Here is a 24750-nt window from a genome sequence, read left to right as displayed (position 1 = left end):
GATACGCCAGTATGGTGATGACGAATACACGCTTCCAATTTGCGTTCACCGCGATGTCGCCAGGACACGGATGTGACCATCATGATGCTGTAAACAGAACCTGGATTCATCCGAAAAAATGACGTTATTGCCATTCGTGCACCCAGGTTCGTCGTTGAGTACACCATCACAGGCGCTCCTGTCTGTGATGCAGCGTCAAGGGTAACCGCAGCCATGGTCTCCGAGCTAATAGTCCATGCTGCTGCAAACGTCGTCGAACTGTTCGTGCAGATGGTTGTTGTCTTGCAAACGTCCCCATCTGTTGGCTCAGGGATCGAGACGTGGCTGCACGATCCGTTACAGCCATGCGGATAAGATGCCTGTCATCTCGACTGCTAGTAATACGAGGCCGTTGGGATCCAGCAGGGCGTTCCGTATTACCCTCCTGAACCCACCGATTCCATATTCTGCTAACAGTCATTGGATCTCGACCAACGCGAGCAGCAATGTCGCGATACGATAATCCGCAATCGCGATAGGCTACAATCCGACCTTTATCAAAGTCGTAAGCGTGATGGTACGCATTTCTACTCCTTACACGAGGCATCACAAAAACTTTTCACCAGGCAACGCCGGTCAACTGCTGTTTGTGTATGAGAAATCGGTTGGAAACTTTCCTCATGTCAGCACGTTGTAGGTGTCGCCACCGGTGCCAACCTTGTGTGAATGCTCTGAAAAGCTAATCATTTTCATATCACAACATCTTCTTCCTGTCGGTTAAATTTCGCGTCTGTAGCACGTCATCTTCGTGGTGTAGCAATTTTAATGGCAAGTATTGCTATATATGGGTTAAGAATTGGATGGTATATGAAATGGAATGATCACATATGTTCAGGCGTAGGTAAATCAAATGGCAGACTTTGGTTCATCGGCAGTAAATTGGGAAAATGCTGTCAGTGTACAAGGGAGACTTGTTTGATCACCCTTAGAATATTGCTTAAACCAGCCGGAGTGGCCGAGCGGTTCTAGGCGCTGCAGTCTGGAACCGCGCGACCGCTACGGTCGCAGGTTAGAATCCTGCCTCGGGCATGGATGTATGTGATGTCCTTAGGTTAGTTAGGTTTAAGTAGTTCTAAGTTCTAGGTGACTGATGACCTCAGAAGCTAAGTCCTATAGTGCTCAAAGCCATTTGAACCATTTTATTGTTTAAATGTGTGGCACATCCATACCCACACCCCTCCCACCCCACCTCACCCAACATCACCATCCTCACCCCTTCTCCACCACATCCACAGCTACAACCACATCCACAGCTACACTCACACCCCAGCCATACCTACACCTACACCTACACCCACACCTACACCCAAACCCACAACCACCACCACAGCCACCACCACTTCCATCGCCACCAGCACCCCACCCCAGTTGCACTCCTACCATTGCCACCCTTATCACCACCAAACAGGACTAGCAGGTGACACTGAATGGTGCAAAGAAGGCCAGCATAAATGGTCACAGAACCACTTGACTCATAGGAGGGTAACATGGAAATGTTTAAAAACCAGAATCGGATGATGCTTGGAGATAAACACCAATCATCCTCCGAAAACCTATGTTCACAGTTTCAAGACCCAGTATAAACTCAAGAATTTATAGAGATTTTCTTCACCACAATACTTATTGCTGCTATAGAAACCGCGAAGACAAAATTAGGCTAATTACGGCACACACAGAGAAACTTAAGCAGTCACCCTTCCCGCGCTTCTACGTAACTGCCCGCAGCTCGTGGTCGTGCGGTAACGTTCTCGCTTCACACGCCCGGGTTCCCGGGTTCGATTCCCGGCGGGGTCAGGGATTTTCTCTGCCTCGTGATGGCTGGGTGTTGTGTGCTGCCCTTAGGTTAGTTAGGTTTAAGTAGTTCTAAGTTCTATGGGACTGATGACCATAGATGTTAAGTCCCATAGTGCTCAGAGCCATTTGAACCTTTTTTTTTTTTTCTACGCAACTGGAACGAGAAGAAACACTAACATGTGGTGCTATGCTAATTACCCTGTGCCAAGCACATCACAGTGGTTCCGAGAATGTACGTAGATGTACACGTTTCCCTCACTCCACTTGGTAGTGGAACAGAGGAGAGTATTTCTAGTAGTGGTTCAAAGAAGCCTCCTCCATGTGCTGAGTAGTGGCTTGAGGGGTATGTATTTAGATGTGGATTTAGCTGTGGATATGTCTATAGTGTATGCCTGAACTTCACATATGTCAATGAATTTGTATGAAAGATACAACACTTTTGCCCTCCTAGCCAAAATCCATCAATTCTCAACCGATCTTTCATTGTTTTATCGCTTTTAGGAAGGTTAAGTACTTCTGTAGCGCCAGATTTGGCTGTAAAGTGGGTGCTCGAGGGTCTGGATACACGGTTTTTCAATAAATGCTTGTTTTTTGCCTTAGAAGAGGCGTGTTGCGGTTCGAAGTCTCGCACGGAACACATCTTTGGCTGTTCACTCTGGTTCCTTTCGACAAGTTTAGATTGGCAAAAGACAGGAATTTTTTCAGTTCCTAACCTACTTCAATGATGTTGGACAATGAGTCGACTTCTAGACTGTTATGATCGCGTGTTATGACCCTTTTGGAGAACAAATTCTCTTCTATTGTACGCATCGTGAGTGCTGCAAACAGGAAAATCTGGATTTTTTTCGTTTTAGGCTGAGAATTCTATTCTTGAACCTCTATTCAGGAATCAACCCATCAAAAAATGGTTCAAATGGCTCTGAGCACTATGGGACTCAACTTCTGAGGTCATTAGTCCCCTAGAACTTAGAACTAGTTAAACCTAACTAACCTAAGGACATCACAAACATCCATGCCCGAAGCAGGATTCGAACCTGCGACCGTAGCGGTCTCGCGGTTCCAGACTGCAGCGCCTAGAACCGCATGGCCACTCCGGCCGGCAATCAGCCCATCATCAGGAAGCTTACAGTAGTAATATCAGAGCTTCGTAATTTTTAACGTGTCAGACATATCTTGAAAAAACATACATGTAATTACTAGTTAAATAAGTTTTGCACAATAAGATCATTAAATTATGCAGCGGTACCATACGTCATCGGTAAATACGACAGTTGTAACTGGCTCTTGCTTTCAGCCGTTTGCACCACCAATATAGTAAAACAACGTTGGCGCGTGTTGCAAAGCCAGATCAGGCAGTCATACAGACTGCAACTACTGCAAAGTCTTTTTGCCCCTCTTCAGAAGCCATATTTTAGTCTGGCCTCTCCACAGACACCACTACACTGTGTTTGAATCTACGGTACGGCTATCTCATTGAAGCACGCAAACTACTCCGTAACACCGAAGGTCCATAATTGGGGGAGGGTGGAGAGTGGAGGGCTGGATATTGATACACACTTTACAGGAGTTCATTTCCTCTACATCTGCATATTTCCAGAGTACTGACAGAGTACCATAGATTACCACTCTTTGTGGACTTTCCTTGCGTACTGTCATGAACAGTGTGACTCTGTGAACTTAGCTTACAAAGTTCATTTCTTACACTGTAATGTCTTTGTGAAAATAGCCAGGTGTTATCAGAAGATCGACTAATAATCTGAAAACTGCATCGCAGTATGTAACTACAGGGTGTACATAAAGTCCAGGAACACTTTCGATTATTTATTGCACAAGAACTAAACATTGTACAGAGTCATACATATTGCATTTTGAAGAGAAACTCTGAAAGTTCTTTTTACAAACATTCGATATGCGAACCAGGAGTGACCCAGCAGACATCAATATGGTAATGGAATTCTTGCCATACCCGTCCCCAGCATGGCATCGTCGACTGTGGCAGTCACTTCCCGCATTCTCTCCCGGAGCTCTGCTACACCACGTGGTAGAAGCGGTACGTACACCAGATCTTTAATGTGTCCCCATAGAAGAAAGTCACACGGAGTGAGATCTGGTGATCACGGAGGCCATTTCATGAAACAGCTGTGCGTTTCTATAACACAGCCGATCCATCGATGCGGCAGCTCCGTGTTCAGGTACCCTCGAACTCCACAGTGAAAATGGGGTGGAGCTCCATTGTGCTGAAAAATGAACGGATGGCTCAAATGGCTCTGAGCACTATGGGACTTAACTGCTGTGGTCATCAGTCCCCTAGAACTTAGAACTACTTAAACCTAACTAACCTAAGGACATCACACACATCCATGCCCGAGGTAGGATTCGAACCTGCAACCGTAGTGGTCACGCAGTTCCAGACTGAAGCGCCTAGAACCACAAGGCCACACCGGCCGGCAAATGAACGGAGAGTCCCATTGCATTTGATGCATCAGCCGTTGCTGCAAAATGTCCAAGTAGGAATATCCAGTGACAGTGCTCTCAGCGAAGAACGACGGATGTTTTCGAAGTCACAAGGCACAAAACACACTTACCTTTGGGGAATCACGCTCAAATTCACAAAACACATTTTCCTTTGGGGAATCACGCTCAAATTCAATGCATTCGCGTGGATGCTCTGTACCCCAGATTCGACAATTATGCCTGTTCACTTTCCCATTAGTGTGAAAAGTGGCTTCGTTGCTAAAAATTAAGCGATCGACAATGCCATCCCCATCCTCATTCAATTGTTGCAACTGCGAACAAAACTCAAAACGCTTGTCTTTGTCGTCGTGATTGAGCTTCTGTACTAGCTCCAATTTGAATGGTTTCATAGACAGCTTCTGTTGCAGGACTTTCCACACTGTCATTGGAGCTATTCAGAGTTGACGGGATGCACGACGCACCAATTTCTTTGGACTTCTTATGAATGCCTCTCGTACGTACTCCACATTCACTTCACTCACACTGGGACGTCCGCTTCTGTTTAGCCGGCCGTTGTGGCCGGACGGTCACGAGCAATCCGTCGTAACGAATTTGTTGTGCCAGTGGTAAATGGCCTTCCTTTTTGGTGGCTTCTTACTGTACTTGGTTCTGAACATTGTCGAACTCCAACACACAGAAAGCTCGCTCCTCACCTAAACTCGCCATGTTTTGCGATTAGCGCTGACTATCGGTAAATTTCCATACTACGCTCTGGCGCTATACATGAAAAAAAAAAACTTTTAGGGTTTCTCTTCAAAGGGACATATGTATGATATCTCTACAACATTTGCTTCTTGTGCAATAAATAACTGAAAGTGTTCCCGGACTTTAGGTACACTCTTTACTTTAGGAACAAAAGCAGTTTGTCATTAAACAAGGGAACAATTGTGAAAAACTGCTTTCTGTTCATTGCAGCAAGGTAATTTGCACCTGAAAAGAAATAGAATAAAAACAAGTAATGGTTCAGCGGGACAGCAAAGCTTTTGCCCATAAATCAGACCGGCCCGAGAAAGCAACATTCGTGCAAAACTCAGCTCGCTCTTTTCTCGCGCAGTATCCAGCGAACCATGGATGAAAAGCATCAGGTGGATCACATAGTCCTATACTTCCGGGAATCAATTGACACGATGTCGCACTGCAGACTTTCAACGAAAGTCAGAGCACACGAAAAAGATTGTCAGAAATATGAATGGCTTGAAGACCTCCTGAGTAACAGAACCCAGTACGTTGTCTTGGGCGGCGAATGTTCTACACATGCAAGCGTATCGTAAGGAGTGCCCCAGATAAATGTGATAGGACCGCTCTTGTCATCCGTGTAAACTATCTGAAGGATGAGGTGAACAGCAGTCTACGACTGTTTGCTGACGGCTCTGTAGTGTACGGTAAAGTGTAGACTTTGAGTGACTGTATGAGGATGCATAATGACTCAGACAGAATTTGTCTCTGGTGTGGTGGATGGCATCTTGCTCTAAAGGTAGAAAAATGCAAATTAATGCAAATGAGTAGGAAAAACAATCATATAACGTACAGGGGCTGGAGAACAAGGGAATGCCCATTAACTACATGGTTGTTTTTTTTCGAATTTTGGACCCCCCTTTCCCCTTTGGTGAGATGTGGTGGAACATCCCGCAACCCTCCCCCCTCCCTCCCTCCATATCAATCCTATAATTTTTAAAGAATTACATTTATTTGATATGTTCGTGTTTTTGCTAACACGAGGGGCGTTCAATAAGTAATGCAAAATATATTTTTTAAACCAGGTTGGTTTTATTCAGGATTCCTATACACTATATTGTTACCCACTCTTTTAGTTACTAAACCCTGTTAACCTCCTTTCAGTGCAATGTCCTTACGCCGTCTTACTGGGAGCGCGTGTGTGCCACAAGGGTACCGCTGTACAGGTCGTCGTCGAAGTCAACATATTGCTGCATTAATAACCTCCCGATTACCCATGTACTGCTTCCCGCAGTGTGCATCCTTCATTGGACCAAACAGATGGAATTCCGAAAGTCCGAGTTCCTCTCTAAAGGGTGGATGAGGAAGAATACTCCAATGAAATTTTGTGAGCTCCCCTCAGGTGCACAGACTTGTGTGATGCCTTGTTTTGTCATGGAGAAGAATAAGTTCGTTTGCATTTTTGTTGCAACGAAGACGCTGAAGTGTAATGTTGCAGGAGTCACAGCTGTGTTCCGACCGGCTGCCGTGCGGCAGATCGGACAAGTCGGACAAGCTTGCGGGATCTTGTTGTGGTGATGACAGACGCCTCTCCCAACGACTCACCGTGCTTTTGTCCACTGAATGATCTCCAAAAATATCTGCGATGCTCTGGTTTTCCCCTAAAGGAAATTCAATGACAGCTATTTGCATGGAACGCACCTAGGTTGAAGACTCCACTTTGAAGGCTACGTATGGCGCCGCCACCTATGGGAACTTCATGAAACTATAGGGACTGAAACGGGAATATCCCAAAACAAATTCCAATTTTTTCTCAATCGAAATTGTCTGAGAAAAAATGTGTTGCATTACTTATTGAACGCACCTCGTAATATTAAAAAGGAAAACACTTCCTAATGTTCTGCAAAATTATATTTGTTTGGTCACGAACCGGCTTTCGGCTTCTCAGGCCGTATTCAGGTGACAACTCATTGTTTCATACGCAGATGAACATAGTTTGCGACTTACACCTATATTCTTCTAATAATTTCCGGGTATGCAGCCGGATCCCGTCGACATTCTGCCACGATATTTCGGCCCAGAGACGTCCGGCCATCATCAGGTGAGTACACAACTACTGAAGAGCCCAGGTGCAGTCGCGGTATTTATGCCGAATCTCGCGAAATATCGTGGCAGAATGTCGACGGGATCCGGCTGCATACCCGGAAATTATGAGAAGAAGAAATACGCCGGGAAAATTTCAGAAGTTACACCTATATTATTTGTACAGAAGATAAAAAAGAATGACAGAGTGATTAAATAGCGAAATATTATATTTTTTCACATAGAAATAATTATACTAACTGAAAGAGGGAGTAAACGAAGCTTTTATGTTGAGATGCGTTTAACAACTTATGAGTGAGAAATAAGATGAATTTACAGGCTACAACACCACCTTCCCTAATTCTTCACTCACTCCATGGGGATTCAGGTGTTTTCTCTATTTACTGATTGGACGCATAGGATCCGTGTTCTGTGACAGGAAGACAGTCATTAGACGTATCGCATCCTACTCGTGCAGCCACTCCAGTCTACCGTCCGTGGCGTACAGCAGCTCCTCAACCAGACGGCTGACCAAACGTGTTGGTCGAACCCTGACCGCAGGTAGTCGCGGAGATCCGTGCAGCGCCAATCTGTGTTTCTGCGCCTTCACACACAAAGCAAAGCAGTTGCCGCAAGTCTTGCTGCATCTGTTATGGACTGTTTAGTCATTCATCAAAAGAGATGGGTACAATTATTCGTATGACGTTTGGGAGTAGCCCGTATGTTTTGGATAGACTGTGAAAGACTGGCTAAGCAGGATCGATGCTGACGACTTCCCACCACGTTCGTCAAGCTCCATCCAGAAAAGTCGGTTCTACCGTCACTTGGAAGATCGGACAAGGTGGAGCCAAGAAACGTCCTCGAACCACAGTATGGAGAGCACGCCTCAACAGCCTGCAGCAGTCGCGATTTTCACACTTGACCACTTGCAAATATAAATTACAATTTTGGTACTAATACGAGATTTATAAAGGCGCATCTACTAGGCGTTTTATCATGAAGTACATCTGTAATACATGTAGCAAATACTGGCTTTCTCCGATACTGTATACCGTTCTTCGTTTGACAAAAAGCCTCCGAAAAATAGCAACAACTGTTTTGATACATCCCTAAAAAATTGACCTATTACATACAAGGTGACAATTATTGAACTATATGAAACAAAATCGTCATAACCTCTGAACGGATCGCGTTAGGATGTTCAAACAGCATGGCTGGCCGCGGGGCGCGATGGGAATTAGTATGTATGGTTTGGTTTAGCGACGAAGTCCACTTTCATTTGGACGGGTTCGTCAATAAGCAAAATTTGCTCATTTGGCGGACAGAGAATCCGCGTTCGCTATCAGGAAGTCTCTTCGCCCTCGACAGGTGACCGTGAGGTGTAGCACACGGAATAATCAGTGCGATATTCCTTGATGGTACAATGACTACCGAACGTTACATGAAGGTTTCAGCATACGATTTCATCCCAATTATCCAAAGTGGCCCTGATTTCGACAAAATGTGGTTCATGCAAGACTGAGCTCGACCCCATCGAAGCAGAGATTGTTTGATGTTCTGGAGGAGCACTTTTGGGACCGTATCCTGGCTATGGGTAACCAGAGGCCATTGGCATGGGCCTCGATTGGCCACCATACTCTCCGGATCTGAACACAAGGTACTCCTGTTTGTGGGGCTACATTAAAGACAAGGTGCACAGCAATAACCTCGAAACTACTGCTGAGCTGAAAACAGCCATTGACGAGGTCATCGACACTTCAGCGGGTCACGCAGAATTTCGCTGTTCGTCTGCGCCACTTCATCGCCAATGATGGCAGACACATCGAACATGTCATAATATCGGTAGTGACGTTTACATGTTGAATGAAGTGTGTGCACGCCGTAGTTTGCAACTAATTTACGTTTTTTTTCATATCGTTCAATAATTGTCATCCTGTACATGAAATGTATCTGAACCTTTAATTAATTTGCAGATGGAAGATAACATTATTTGTACCTTCCCTTGAACCGGAGGATTATGTAGCTTTTCAGTCTCCTGATTTATATGATCTCTAAGAGAATTCTTGTCGGTGAACTTCAGCTCAGCTTCCTTCCACAAACAACTAACTTCTTGCTGGCACGTTTCTTTTGAGTTGTCGGCATACCATTTAACGTTTTAAAAGTTTTGATATAAATTCATGTTGAACACAATAGCACTGGCTTTATATGCATTGAAGAATATCACGACTTAATATACGTTGAAGAATATCACGACTGATTCACTGAATGACATACAGTGGTTTTAACCGGCGCAGCAGGGAATTCCCCGAATGAAATTGACACTTGTGAGTCACTTGTTTCAAATAGGGATATCCTGCCATACACATGTATAAAGCATACAGTTCAGTTCAGAGAGGCCGCAAAGGCTACTGGGCAGTTTAATATTGTCTATGCTCGGGATTAATTTTAAAAAACAAAACGATATCCGTTATAGTAATGTATATTCTCTGATTAAAAAGTTGATGTGAGATCCTCTTTTCCGCCCCTCCCTCCCTTGAAATGAGATTTGGTGAGATCTGTCCGGATCCTCCCTCCATTTTTGGTTCACACTAGTCGACTCTGATACAGAACCAGTTATGAACACTAGGGGTGAATGGGTACCAAAGAATATCACTCCCCACACCTCAGCATCAGGCTAGTGGGACATGTGATGGGAGACCACAGAACCCTCTTCGCGGCATTCTCTGCTGAGCCTCCATACACAGAGCTGGTGGTCGTTGCCACAAGGCAGAGGTGGGTCATGTTGTTGAAGTTTAGAGGACACCATGTCCATTGTTGCTGGCACCAGTCAACTCCTGTGCAATACTGCAGGGGGTTTGAGTGGCAGACATGGTAAAAGCTGGTGTGCAGCAAACCCTGCGCCACACAACCGCCTGCCAGAGGTACTAGCACCTACAGGATGTTGCTTAGAAGGTAGCACAGAGCACTGAATGGCCACTATAATTGCCATTGGATCAATTCGCACCTGACACACGCTCCGTAGGTCCTCCCTCCCTGTGGTGCGTGTCGGACGTCCAGATCCTCCATGGTGTTCATGCATGCCTTCATTTATCCATTACTGCCATAAAGTACAGTGGTAGTTTCTGTATGACCAGTGTGGCATGCAGTACGATGACAGAACCACCCAGCCTCCCACAGCCCCAAGATACAGCCTTTCCTCAATCTCGTCCAGCTGGACACCCTTTGGTCGAACATGTCACCTAGGTATAGTGCACATTTACTTGTTGTACTGGGCTAGTGGAGCTATCTGGTGCCATGTTACATCAACCCGTGGGTATGATGCTGGAGCCCTACCCACGATACCCGAGTGTGTAACTGACCATGCAAAAGTAATCATTGGCATAGCTTATGGATGCAACATACCTACACACTTTGTAGTCGATCAGTTGGGTCTATCTGGCTGCAGCACTTTTTATTACAATCAGTGTGCACTCTCAGGAGCCAAGTGTTGCCCTCTCTTTTGCAACATTGGTAAGTATGCTGCTGTCACTCACATCTTCCAAGATGACAACAGCCATGATCATTAGGATGCACACATACATTCCTGGTTTGCAACAGTTATAATCAGTTGCATGCATACATACCTGGTCTGACAAACACTGAAGCGTCCTACCAGATCACAAGTGGCCCATTAAATCACCCGAACTTAATCCTGTAGAAAATGTCAGGTTTATTTGGAATGATGAGCGAAATGCAGCAATGAACATCCCAGAAATTTGGTAGATCTACAGGATTTAATGTATTAATGAGTGGCTTCAGCTGGATGTGATACACTGTCCAGTGACATTAATGTGACCACTTGCCAAAAGCCTGAATAATCACCTTTTGCAGTGTGGACATCTGCGAGATGTGCAGAAAGAGCGTCTCCGAGGTTTTAGAATGTACCGTTATGGATGTACAACCATGCTGACTCCAGTGTCATCCCCAGGAGTGCTAGGTTTCTCCAGGGTGAGAACAGCCTGACCAAGTTGCTCTCATAGATTCTCATCTGGGTTTAAATCCAGGGAGTATGGTGGCCAGGGGAGTACAGTAAACTCATCCTGGTGCTCGTCGAACCCAGCACTTACACTGTGAGCTATGTGGCACGTTGCATTGTCCTGCTGTTAGAGGCCATCACGCAGAGCGTGTAGGGGTGGACATGGTCCCCAAGAATAGGTGCATATTTGTGTTCATCCATTGTGCCTTCCAGCATGATGAGCTCATCCAGGAATGCCACGCTAACATTCCCTGTACCAGGACGCTCCCTCTTCCTGCATGGACCTTTCCAACAATTTTTGCAGGTTCATTTGTCCAATGGAACGTAAAACGTGATTTGCTAAAAACTTTCTAAAGCCAAGATTGCATACATATTTCTTTATTTAAAACAACCAGTTCGATATACTTTGCTGTCATCTCCAGGTCTTAGAAAACCTTTTTGTTATGAAACGTGTTCATTTTAAGCGTACCTCACGCAAAATTTTCATGCGGGTAGAAAACAGTACCTTATAAAATGTTTGTCATAACTGAAATTTTTTTAAAAACGTAAAGCCCCTCGTGCAAAGGCTATGTGCACATACACTGAAGAGCCAAAGAAACTGGTACACCTGCCTAATACCGTGTAGGGCCCCCGCGAGCACGCAGAAGTGCCACAACACGAAATGACATGGACTCGACTAATGTCTGAAGTAGTGTTGGAGGGAACTGACACCATGAATCCTGCAGGGCTGTCCATAAATCCATAGGAGTACGAGGGGTGGAGATCTCTTCTGAACAACGCGTTGCAAGGCATCCCAGATATGCTCAATAATGTTCGTGTCTTGGGAGTTTGGTGGCCAGCGGAAGTGTTTAAACTCAGAAGAGTATTCCTGGAGCCATTCTGTAGCAATTCTGGACATCTGGGCTGTCGCATTGTCCCGCTGCAACTGCCCAAGTCCGTCGTTATGCACAATGGGTATGAATGAAAGCAGGTGATCAGACAGGATGCTTACGTACGCGTCACCTGAGAGTCGTATCTAGACGCATCAGGGATCCCACATTACTCTAACTGCACACGTCCCACACCATTACAGAGCCTCCACCACCTTGAACAGTCCCCTGCTAACATGCAGGATACACGGATTCATGAGGTTGTCTCCATACCCGTACACGTCTATCCGCTCGATACAATTAAAAACGAGACTCGTCCGACCAGACAACATGTTTCCAGTCATCAGCAGTCCAATGTCGGTGTTGACGGGCCCAGGCGACTCGTAAAGCTTTGTGTCGTCCATATCAACGACGTTTTGTTGAATGGTTCGCACGCTGACGCTTGTGGATAGCGCAACACTGATTTCTGCAGCAGTTTGCGGAAGAGTTGCACTTCTGTCACGTTGAACGATTTTCTTCACTCGTCGTTGTCCCCGTTCTTGCAGGATCTTTTTCCGGCTGCAGCGATGTCGGAGATTTGATGTTTTACCGTATTTCCGATATTCACGGTACATTCATGAAATGATCGTACGGGAAAATCCGCACTTCATCACTACCTCGGAGATGTTGTGCTCCATCGCTCGTGCGCCGACTACAACATCGCGTTCAAACTCACTTAAATCTTGGTAACATGCCATTGTAGCAGCAGTAACGGATGTAAGAACTGCGCTAGACACTTGTCTTATATAGACGTTGCCGACCTCAGCGCCGTATTCTGCCTGTTTACATCTCTCTGTATTTGAAAACACATTTCTATACCAGGTTCTTTGGCGCTTCGGTGTATATAACGCTCACCGATGATTGTTGTGCCACGAAAACACAGTGCACAGCAGCACATCAGTTGGTTTTTCAATGTTTAGAATATGTCCAGTTTGTGTAAACAGATGTTACTGTGTACTGTGTTTTCGTGGCGTAGCAATCATCTGTCAGCCATATATACACTCCTGGAAATTGAAATAAGAACACCGTGAATTCATTGTCCCAGGAAGGGGAAACTTTATTGACACATTCCTGGGGTCAGATACATCACATGATCACACTGACAGAACCACAGGCACATAGACACAGGCATCAGAGCATACACAATGTCGGCACTAGTACAGTGTATATCCACCTTTCGCAGCAATGCAGGCTGCTATTCTCCCATGGAGACGATCGTAGAGATGCTGGATGTAGTCTTGTGGAACGGCTTGCCATGCCATTTCCACCTGGCGCCTCAGTTGGACCAGCGTTCGTGCTGGACGTGCAGACCGCGTGAGACGGCGCTTCATCCAGTCCCAAACATGCTCAATGGGGGACAGATCCGGAGATCTTGCTGGCCAGGGTAGTTGACTTACACCTTCTAGAGCACGTTGGGTGGCACGGGATACATGCGGACGTGCATTGTCCTGTTGGAACAGCAAGTTCCCTTGCCGGTCTAGGAATGGTAGAACGATGGGTTCGATGACGGTTTGGATGTACCGTGCACTATTCAGTGTCCCCTCGACGATCACCAGTGGTGTACGGCCAGTGTAGGAGATCGCTCCCCACACCATGATGCCGGGTGTTGGCCCTGTGTGCCTCGGTCGTATGCAGTCCTGATTGTGGCGCTCACCTGCACGGCGCCAAACACGCATACGACCATCATTGGCACCAAGGCAGAAGCGACTCTCATCGCTGAAGACGACACGTCTCCATTCGTCCCTCCATTCACGCCTGTCGCGACACCACTGGAGGCGGGCTGCACGATGTTGGGGCGTGAGCGGAAGACGGCCTAACGGTGTGCGGGACCGTAGCCCAGCTTCATGGAGACGGTTGCGAATGGTCCTCGCCGATACCCCAGTGTCCCTAATTTGCTGGGAAGTGGCGGTGCGGTCCCCTACGGCACTGCGTAGGATCCTACGGTCTTGGCGTGCATCCGTGCGTCGCTGCGGTCCGGTCCCAGGTCGACGGGCACGTGCACCTTCCGCCGACCACTGGCGACAACATCGATGTACTGTGGAGACCTCACGCCCCACGTGTTGAGCAATTCGGCGGTACGTCCACCCGGCCTCCCGCATGCCCACTATACGCCCTCGCTCAAAGTCCGTCAACTGCACATACGGTTCACGTCCACGCTGTCGCGGCATGCTACCAGTGTTAAAGACTGCGATGGAGCTCCGTATGCCACGGCAAACTGGCTGACACTGACGGCGGCGGTGCACAAATGCTGCGCAGCTAGCGCCATTCGACGGCCAACACCGCGGTTCCTGGTGTGTCCGCTGTGCCGTGCGTGTGATCATTGCTTGTACAGCCCTCTCGCAGTGTCCGGAGCAAGTATGGTGGGTCTGACACACCGGTGTCAATGTGTTCTTTTTTCCATTTCCAGGAGTGTATATATATATATATATATATATATATATATATATATATATGAAAATGTTTTTTAAATATTTTATTTATGACAAACCTTTTACAAATTTGGAAATTTGTGGTAAGATCTTATGCGACCAAATTACTGAGGTCATGAGGTCATCGGTCCCTAAGCTTACAAACTACTTAATCTAACTTACGCTAAGGACAACACACACACACCCAAGCCCGAGGAAGCACTCGAACTTCCGACGGCAGGGTGGGGAGGGGGCGGGTGAACCGTCACAGGACGCCTGAGACCGCGTGGATACCGGCACAAATCTTTTACAATATGCTATTTTTGATCCACGTGATAGCTTGGCGTGAGGTCCAACTTAAAATGAAAATGTTTCAGAAAAAATACTTTTTTTAAGGCCTGAAGATGACAGCAAAGCCAGTGAAAACCGGTTGTTTTAAATAAGGAAATATTTGTGCAATCTTATCTTTGGAAAGTTTTTAAGAACTAAAGTGCGCGTCATTTATGACGGCGGCCGAGTTTAGGTTCGTTCTGCGCATCTGACGTCACAAAACACAGTCGGCCAATGAACAGAGAACGGCATTGCCAGAGCTCGACCGCAGTGCAAGCACGGACGAGTGTCTTCAGTTTTAGAAACGTTCAATCATAAATAAAGTAATTGAACAAAAGCTATGTCTTGATAGCAGACTTTCTTTTATAGAAAGTTTGGAAAAAGCATTCTTTATACCAATTGCTTTATATTCTATTAATTAATTAAACCAACTAAGCAATAAGCCTCCTAATTCAGGCGATAGCAAGGAAAGCTGTTTGTATCATTCTCACTAAACGCTTTTTCGCAATAAAGAACAGCAGCAATTGTTTATTTCCTATTGTATTTCGACGAAACGTCAGTAATTCATAATCATACCAACAGTGTGTGTCGGTATTTTGCATGATATTTTAAAGTCCTCCGGGAAATATATTGAATGATGAGTTGTGTTAGCACAATGGTTAAAGTGTATGGCTCCTAAATGAGAGGTTCTGAGTTCATATCTTGATTGGTGCTTAATATTTTCTTTATTTAAAAACTATATTGAAGTGTCTTACTTCACGAATTTTATTCGTTTGGATGTAATTTTTTGAAATTTCTAGTGGCAACTAAAATCGACCATGCGGAAAGTATACGCTATGGACTTTTAACCTCTGCAAACTCTTCAAAATTTCGTGCAATGGTTTACTACATCTAATGCTGCACAATAACTGCGTTGAACATCGAAAAAAAATTGTCATTTATGGGGGGAATGTATCAGTCAAGAAGATGTGTAAAAATCAAATTTTTGGGCCAAATAGTTCTTGTGAAATCGAATGATAAAGTGTGTCAAACCAGTCGAAACACCATGTGTCTGCACAGGCGAGCAGTGCAATGATGACAAAATCGCGCTCATCGCGGAATGCAGGGAGCACTTCTCTGTAGCAGCAAAAGGGTTAATGCGGCCGTGGTGACTTTACTTCAAAACTGCGCGCTCCCCCCTATTAGTAAGCTTGCGAGCTATACTATGGCGCTGCTTCTCTTCGCGCGTACAACTGGCAACGCAGCAATCTCCCGCGTCTGGGCGGGCATGCGCGAACCGCCAAGATAATTTACCCATTCCAGAAATGCTTCCACCCTTGGCCCGAAAGCCAATGATCCTGCCCCTTTGGACATCAGATAAATCGCACCGTTTCCGTATCACAACAACGAGTGGACTGTTGTCCGCCTCTCCCGAGACACTTTATGGGGCCGGTCGGAGTGGCCGAGCGGTTCTAGGCGCTACAGACTGGAATCGCGCGTCCGATACGGTCACTGGTTCGAATCCTACCTCGGGCATGGATGTGTGTGATGTCTTTAGGTCAGTTAGGTTTAAGTAGTTCTAACTTCTATGGGACTGATGACCTCAGAAGTTAAGTCCCATAGTGCTCAGAGCCATTTGAACCATTTTTGAACACTTTATGGGCCCTCCACTGGTAGAGCTACCACCTGATGTCTGTGAGTGGTTATTGCATGTTGACATCGAACGTAGGTGGTGGTCATTTAATGTGTCTGGAACTTGTATATCTATTGTCGAAGACAGAGGCGATGTTACGCTGTATTAGCGTGATGTGTTGGTTAAAATGGCTCTGAGCACTGTGGGACTTAACTTCTGAGGTCATCAGTCCCCTAGAACTTAGAACTACTTAAACCTAACTAACCTAAGGACATCACACACATCCATGCCCGAGGCAGGATTCGAAACAGCGACCGTAGCAGTCGTGCAGTTCCGGATTGACGCATTATGTGTCATGGGGGTTAATATCGTTTTCCCGGTGTACTTCCATATAGTTCAGAAAAAGTCTTCACTGAGATTTTACTGGCACAACGTCCCCGCTCATCTATTTCGAATTTGTATGCATTATTTAAAATTGTTCTCTTAAATTTTCAACAAATATGTCAAATATCTGCGCTCTGTCTAATCTGCTATGACATTCGAAACAGTCATTGCGCTTTTGTGCCCTCTATGCGGCTATAATGCCACCAGTAAGCAACTAAATTACATCGTGCTCACAAGTCGATGTCTCGCATTCGGTAGCAGGTACAGGTTCTAAAGAGACGAGGGTTCTGTGGACCGCTTACGAAACCTTGTATTATGGAAAACGCGCGACGAGCAAAATTTTAACAGTGGCCGCGCGGGATTAGCCGAGCGGTCTAGGGCGCTGCAGTCATGGACTGTGCAGCTGGTCCCGGTGGAGGTTCGAGTCCTCCCTCGAGCATGGGTGTGTGTGTTTGTCCTTAGGGTAATTTAGGTTAAGTAGTGTGTAAGCTTAGGGACTGATGACCTTAGCAGTTAAGTCCCATAAAATTTTACACACATTTGTACATTTTTTGTTTCGTGTGTGCCCATATTTAGTTCTAGATAAAGAGTTGTTTAATTTCATTAATTCTGATTCTTTTTATGAGTGTAAAGACTCTGAATCTCTTAACAGCACGGTTTAGCGTCGGACAGAACGTCTTCCAGTTCAGTACAACCGGAACGCCGCCAGGTCCGCAGTGGCGCAGAGCCGTACAAGCCTGGTATGACGAGGTCGCATCCTTCAGCAGGAACAACGTCAACAATTACCGGTGAGTGTCGACAGCCTGCCTTGTCGCCCAGTCTGTCAATGTTTTCAGACTTGTGAGTCGCCTAAAGGTGGCAGATTCTACAAAACTCTTTTATTGCCGAGTAATAATTGATAGAAACGAGAGTATTTGTTGGTAATGTTAAAATTATGAAGTATGCGGAACCTATATACCAGGATTTCCGTGATCACGATACCGACTTCCAAATGGCAGATAGGGGATCTTGGTACGAAAATGACTGGATCGAAAGTGAAAAATGAGAATATTTCGAATTCTGCTTTGGTCTGTTGACGACGATGAAATACCAAGTAGAAATATTTTTCTAGCAATTTTTTACATCTTCGCAAGTGTCACAAGGCTTTATCTTCACAATGGTTGTTCAGATTCTGGCATTAATTGCTCTTCATTGTTGACGGGTATCTGTACACTAAATGTTTCACATGTCCCCACACGACAAATTAAGCTGAGTCAGGTTAAGTTGAACGCAGAGGCCCTAAAAGTTGCTACCCTGCTTTTCCATCATTGTAGAGGTAAAGAGTGAAGAAGATTGGGTTCTCAGTTATAACATCACTGCTTTGACTTGCTTCACTAAAACATGACTCATGACTCTTAAAATACCTAGCAGGATATATTCATTTGGGAAATGTAGCAGTAAAACTTTTTTTCCAAATTTCGCAGATATGAAAGATTTAATAACGTAATTTACCCGTCGCCCAAGTATTTGTCAAGAATACCAGTGCTAGAAATAATTTTTTATTTTTCTTTGGAGCAAATATTTTCGGTAATAACGGTGTGTTAGAAAAATTAGCAAATATAATGGAAATTTCAGTAACTCTCGATAGTAACACGTAACCCAATGGGTTATATTGCACAATAAAGACTGTTATCAACATTTTGTGTGTAAATAAGAGCTAAACGAAGCAGATTTCGTCAATATTTTAATGTAATTTTCGAAAAACTTCTTATTTCCTTTGTTGAATTTGTCTGGTGTAAAGAAGCACACAGAATTGTAAAACTATAAGATTGTGTGATGACAAGGCTTCTCATAACTGTTACTGTTGATCTGTATTCTAGTTTCGATTATGCACCGTATTCATTCTTTAAAGGACTGTTCGACCTGGCCAGTGCTTGGCTGTGACCAAAATAGAGGAAGAGACGTCGGAAAGTGTAATACTGCGGTCAGTACTGGACACTACAAAGGCTGAGGCAGTTGGCGCTCTGGCTACCTAGTGACTTAATAGTTCACTCACCACTGAAAACGCACTGCCCGAAATGGTCTACCCTTCCTCTCTATGTACCTTGACAATAACGATAATAGCGTCTTTACGGAACTACGGAACGTCTTTCTCTTCCCAAAGAGCCTGTGGTCTCCATTCAGAAGACTATCTAGTGACTCTCCACAATTTGCGTTGAATCTTTTTCACAAATATGAGCAACTTGTTAACTGCCACGCTTTGCGCAAATACCGAGATCTCTTGGTAATACGAGGATTAAGAAGGGAGTAAGACAATCTTCCTCCGCCTTTGTGCAATACCGAGATCTCTTGGTAATACGAGGATTAAGAAGGGAGTAAGACAATCTTCCTCCGCTTTTGTGCAAACTGTACATCGAAGAAAAGAAGCCGGAAGAAAGGAAACTTCAGGAGTGGAACTAAAATTCAGACTCATAGGATGCAAATGAAACGATTCGTTGATAGCTACGCTCAGTGAAAATAAAGAATGAATTATAAGACATGTTGAGTGAAATGAATAGTTCAGTGATCACAGAATATAGACAGAGAGTAAGCCAAACTAAGACGAAAGTACTGTATTGCCGCGCGGAGTGGCCACTCGGTTTGAAGCGCCATGTCACGGGTTGCGCGGCCCCTCCCGCCGGAGGTTCGAGTCCTCCCTCTGGCGCGCGCTCGTGTGTGTGTGTGTGTGTGTGTGTGTGTGTGTGTGTGTGTGTGTGTGTGTGTGTGTGTGTTGTTCTTAGCATAAGTTAGTTTAAGCAGTGTGTAAATCTACGGACCGATGACCTCAGCAGTTTGGTCCCCTAGGAAATCAGCACATTTGAACATTTTTCACCCTGTATTATGGGGCAGCAGATAAATTTAGCTACAAATTTAGCATTAAAGTTGAGGACAATGTACTAGGCAAAGTGAAATAACGCATGGTCGACGAAGCAAGGCCGGCCGCTGTGGCCAATCGGTTCTAGGCGCTTCACTCCGGAACCACGCGACTGCTACGGTCGCAGATTCTAATCCTGCCTCGGGCATGGATGTGTATGATGTCCTTAGGTTAGTTAGGTTTAAGTAGTCCCAAGTTCTAGTGAATTGATGACCTTAGATGTTAAGTCCCATAGTGCTCAGAGCCATTTGAACGAAGAAAGGAGAGAGGATGAAGCACACTTCCACAGGCCAACAGCGCTTTCCTCGCTAAAAATAATCGTATACTATCAAACACAGGCTCCCTCAGCGACTTTATGTCGCAAGTTAAATTAACGAAGCGCGCCCCCCCCTCCCTCCCCCCTCCACATACACACACACACAGTCTAACATTCTGCGTGGTGTCTGTTGTTCTATATCGTGTCTCCCTACCACTTTCGCGCAACGACGCTCTGAGCGTGTTTTTTAGGGAATTTACTAGTTTGAACCTGGGACCTGTTGCTGGTAAGGAGACGTCAGACCACACATGACATGTAGAGTTCAGAGAGACTAGCGATGATATAACCAAATACTTAATGATTTCAGCGTCAGCTCCACTGCACTCCCTGTAAAAGAATCTTAATACTAACTAAATTTAGTGGAAGGGGTTCAAGGCTTTCCTATTTTTAGTTAGCTGGTAAAATAACGTCGAAAAAGCAGTTAAGTTTACCATTGGAAATTTTATTCTACTCAAAAAACATTGTTTATAAATTGCACTATTGATAAAAGGAAATTTTTAATACAGGATGGTAAAAACCAACTGCGTTCAACAAAAATGTGAACGAATATTCCCTGAATGGGTTTCCAAGTTCTAATCTAGGTTTAAATTAAGTTTCACAAAAGAGAAAACTGTCAAAATGGTCTACAGTGACCCTCAATTATCTTTAATTACTTATCTAACTTGTCGTAAATTACAGTGGCTGATGTGGCTTCTCAATAACTATATAACAGAAAAATCATCGCGTTTCAGATTTTTACTTCAAGTGGCAAATTTGAACACAGTGAGCTTTAATTGACGATCGACACTAGTATTACGCAAAAAGGGGGTGTAACAGATGAGACTTCTGCAGTTCTGAGTGAAGCTTTATGCGCTGTTGTGCGGCATCGCGTGCGTTCATTACCTTGTTGGTGTACGTCAGGGGGCAGCGGGCAGCACAGCTCCGCTCACCTCGCCGTCTTGGAAGCAACTCTACCTTAACTTCTCCTTACATCAATTTACCGAAGTTGGTTTAAAAAAAACTATCTGGCTGTGTTTTCATGTGACCAATCAGGGTCTCAATGTTAGCCTTAAGCTCCGCCTACAAAAATTCTGTCTATCCAATGAGAAACGTTATACTTTTCGTGGTGGGGCAATGTTTTTAAAGTTTGCGAAAAAGTCTCACAATAAAACTTGCAGCTGGTGTGGTCCTTTTAGTGTTATCGTAAGATCTATACTGTTCTTCTGGAGGGCTCTATCTTTTAACATGGGCTGGGGGCTGGTCCTGACGTAACAGAGACGCGAAAAAGTCTCACGCTAAAACTTGCGGCTGGGGTGGCCCTTTTAGCGTTATCGTAAGATCTATACTGTTCTTCTGGAGGGCTCTAGCTTTTAACATGGGCTGGGGGGTGGTCCTAGCCGTTAGCTGGCGACGTTGGTGTCCGTCCCTTATCGTAGGGCCTTCTAGCTTAACATGGTTCCGCTCTCGGCTTCTGTTCTCGTTTCTCCCCTCGGAACTGCGTCTGTCTCACGGTGGGAAGGTATGACATGCATTTAGGCATTCTTGTGTTAGTCTGTGGTATTCCATTTGCTCACTCGTTACTCGTATTACTTTGGTTAATTTAATGTCACGATTTATTCGGAGCTATGTAGCATACTACTGGATTTGCTTATCATGTCAGTGTTTTCATGGAAGGTGTTGGATTTGCCTGACACCTTACAACAGAAAACATAAAGGTGGTCCTACACACGACAGACTTTGTCAACGATGATACTGGATAGATTAAAATATCCTTGTTTTTCATTGATTACTGTGGTGTCACCGCCAGACACCACACTTGCTAGGTGGTAGCTTTTAAATCGGCCGCGGTCCGCTAGTATACGACGGACCCGCGTGTCGCCACTGTCAGTAATTGCAGACCGAGCGCCACCACAAGGCAGGTCTAAAGAGACGTACTAGCACTCGTCCCAGTTGTACGGACGACTTTGCTAGCGACTACACTGACGAAGCCTTTCTCTCATTTGCCGAGAGATAGTTAGAATAGCCTTCAGCTAAGTCCATGGCTACGACCTAGCAAGGCGCCATTAACCATTTCTAGAGAGAGTCTCACTTGTATCATCAAGAACGCTGTATACAAATGATGGATTAAAGTTAAGTATTCCAGCAGCTACGTACTTTTCTTTATAGCATTCATTACGTATCCTGTTTCAGACCTAACGCCAGCCTGCGTGAGTTGACGCGTGCATTTCTGCCTCCTCTAAATTAATGTGCGTTGTGTTGGCTAATCTGCCGACACAACAATTACCATGCACTTTCGGCAGTGTACCCACTTTAAAAATATTCTCTGCTATACAGCAATTCAGAATTAGTACATTGATTACAAACGGTTGTAAGTACAGTACTGGCCATTAAAATTGCTACACCACAAAGATGACGTGCTACAGACGCGAAATTTAACCGACAGGAAGAAGATGCTGTGATATGAAAATGATTAGCTTTTCAGAGCATTCACACAAGGTTGGCGCCGGTGGCGACACCTATAATGTGCTGACATGAGGAAAGTTTCCAACCGATTTCTCATACACAGACAGCAGATGACCGGCGTTGCCTGGTGGAACGTTGTTGTGATGCCTTGTGTAAGGAGGAGAAACGCGTACCATCACGTTTCCGACTTTGATAAAGGTCGGATTGTAGCCTATCGCGATTTCGGTTTATCGTATCGCAACATTGCTGCTCGCGTTGGTCGAGATCCAATGACTGTTAGCAGAATATGGAATCGGTGGGTTCAGGAAGGTAATACGGAACGGCGCATTTGTCCAATGAATACCCGTTTATCATCTGCATTTCTTCTTGGTGTAGCAATTTTAATGGCCAGTAGCGTATTTCATGCATAGCGATGCATCGATTAAAATTATAGAGGAAATAAAAGAAAGTTCAATTTTCTTACATGCTTTTTCGGTGTTCTACTCCGTTACCCCAAAAAGTTTCGAGATTAGATTCATAATAAATAGATAAAACGTTAAGATGGTGGTTTTAATACGTCAGGTGTTCTACATAGTTACCCTCAACTTGAGTGCAACACACAGAACGTTCATATAATCACGCGTGACTGTCGGAAAAGTCCTTGTTTGGCATGTTGTGTAACTCGCGCGTTACATTGTCTTGAATGTCAGTTACATCGTCAAAGCGTTGACCTCTTACATGAATTTATGCTTTTTGGCGGTATAGCTCGCGCAGGATGTGGTGGCCAATGCGCAGTGACCAGTTTCCGTCCATAGCGCTGGGCGAGTTCTTTTGTTTGTTCGAAAGGGGAGGCTGATAAGTGCTTTCCACCTTCCAGCTGGTCAGCGATGACAGAATCGAGGTATGCACCCTGCAATCTTTCTCAAACGATTTTACAGAAGCTTTTCGGTAAAAAAAAATATTTTTGCTTTACTTGTAGCTTTATATGTCAGGTTGTATGTGATGTGACCATCATTTCGTTAGCGGTCATAGTTATTGTGATATTCGCATGTATGTAAGACACTGCGCGGAATCCCAAAAATTTCGCAGTGAAACATAGGGGTCGCTATGACTTTGCGTTTGGTGTATATTACATAATATGTTGCTGTGTATGAAATTTAGCTAACATATTGAATTTTTCTTTAGACTGGGGTCGAAGTCTCTATCTGCCACCAGTCTCAAGAAAATTGATCATTTGCGGTCGCACCGCGCCAGCAATAAAGCCAGAGTGAAATATCCATAACATTCCTTATATTTCATAAACTGTTTGAGATATCGAAATGAGATTGTGGCAAGTGACAGCACACAAAGGGGAGTATATTTTACAATATCGTTATTATGTAAAACTTCATTTTCTACTGTGTTATTCCAATAACTGCAGACTTTTTCGGTGAATTAATATAGTTTTTAAGGGCCATTGCTAGCTGGTGAAACGAGAAATGCTATGGGTTTTGGAACAAAACATGAAGACATCACACGTTTTTTTTTGTATCGCGGATATGCTTTTTCATAAGCTACTGACTTTACTTTTCATCAGTTCCCCACTTAATAAACCACTGTTTCGGAATTCTCTCGCAACTGTGTCTGCACAAGATGTTACTGAAGTGAGACTAAACTCTGCTGTGTTTTGGCAAAAGAAGCAAATTTTGACACGGCAGCCAGAGAAATGTGTAGGTTTTACTCAAAATTGTCACTCATGGTTAACAAGCCAGGCGAAAATAAATCGCTGCTTTTTCGGCGGAACGAAAGCAGAGATGACAGTAGAATTTTCTGACTGGTCACCGGGCATGTGTGGGCGTAGAGGAGCCCCACTTAATATTTACAAAAAATGTGAGCGTAGGCTTCATTTTAGAGCGGCACTTTCCCTCCAGCACTTGGCATTTCCCCTACAGTGCTCTGAGCCACCCTCCGCTACTTCCGCTCTCGCAACGCTTCCTCCGCCGACTGCGCATCTAGCGACCATGGCATTTTGCACGAACTATAGATTCGTGTTGATAAAGCCAACTCTCGTCGCGTACGATGATTTTTTCCAGGAAAGAATTGTTTGCGTTTTGCATTTCAATCAAGTCGCAGCAGGCGTCCACACGTCGTTTATTTTCAGGAATCAAGGCGGGCAAGATAAACTTTGCAGACACTTTCCTCTTCTACAAAATGTTCTGGACAATGTCTTGAATACTTGATTCAGAGACGTTACTCCACCGCAGTTTTTGAGAGGAAGACATTGACACATGACAGTCACAGATCCATTACTTTATTATCCCTGCTCACAGCTGTTTGGTCGAATGTACATCTGTTCTTTGCAGTTGTCAGTTCAAGCTGA

The 24750-nt window shown here is 44.8% G+C and overlaps 1 protein-coding gene across 1 annotated transcript in view; it reads left to right on the top strand.

Annotated features, from left to right (window-relative positions):
- Nucleotides 1-24750, top strand: part of LOC126188464 (venom allergen 5-like) — a 133406-nt gene that overhangs the window by 56489 nt on the left and 52167 nt on the right. Inside the window, exon 4 of the mRNA XM_049930068.1 lies at nucleotides 17414-17549. Coding sequence (XP_049786025.1) covers nucleotides 17414-17549 — 136 coding nt within the window. The remainder of the gene's footprint in view (nucleotides 1-17413; nucleotides 17550-24750) is intronic.

Source organism: Schistocerca cancellata, chromosome 5 (genome assembly GCF_023864275.1).
Source record: "Schistocerca cancellata isolate TAMUIC-IGC-003103 chromosome 5, iqSchCanc2.1, whole genome shotgun sequence".
Lineage (NCBI taxonomy): Eukaryota > Metazoa > Arthropoda > Insecta > Orthoptera > Acrididae > Schistocerca > Schistocerca cancellata.
This window is presented reverse-complemented; position numbering and strand designations above follow the sequence as displayed.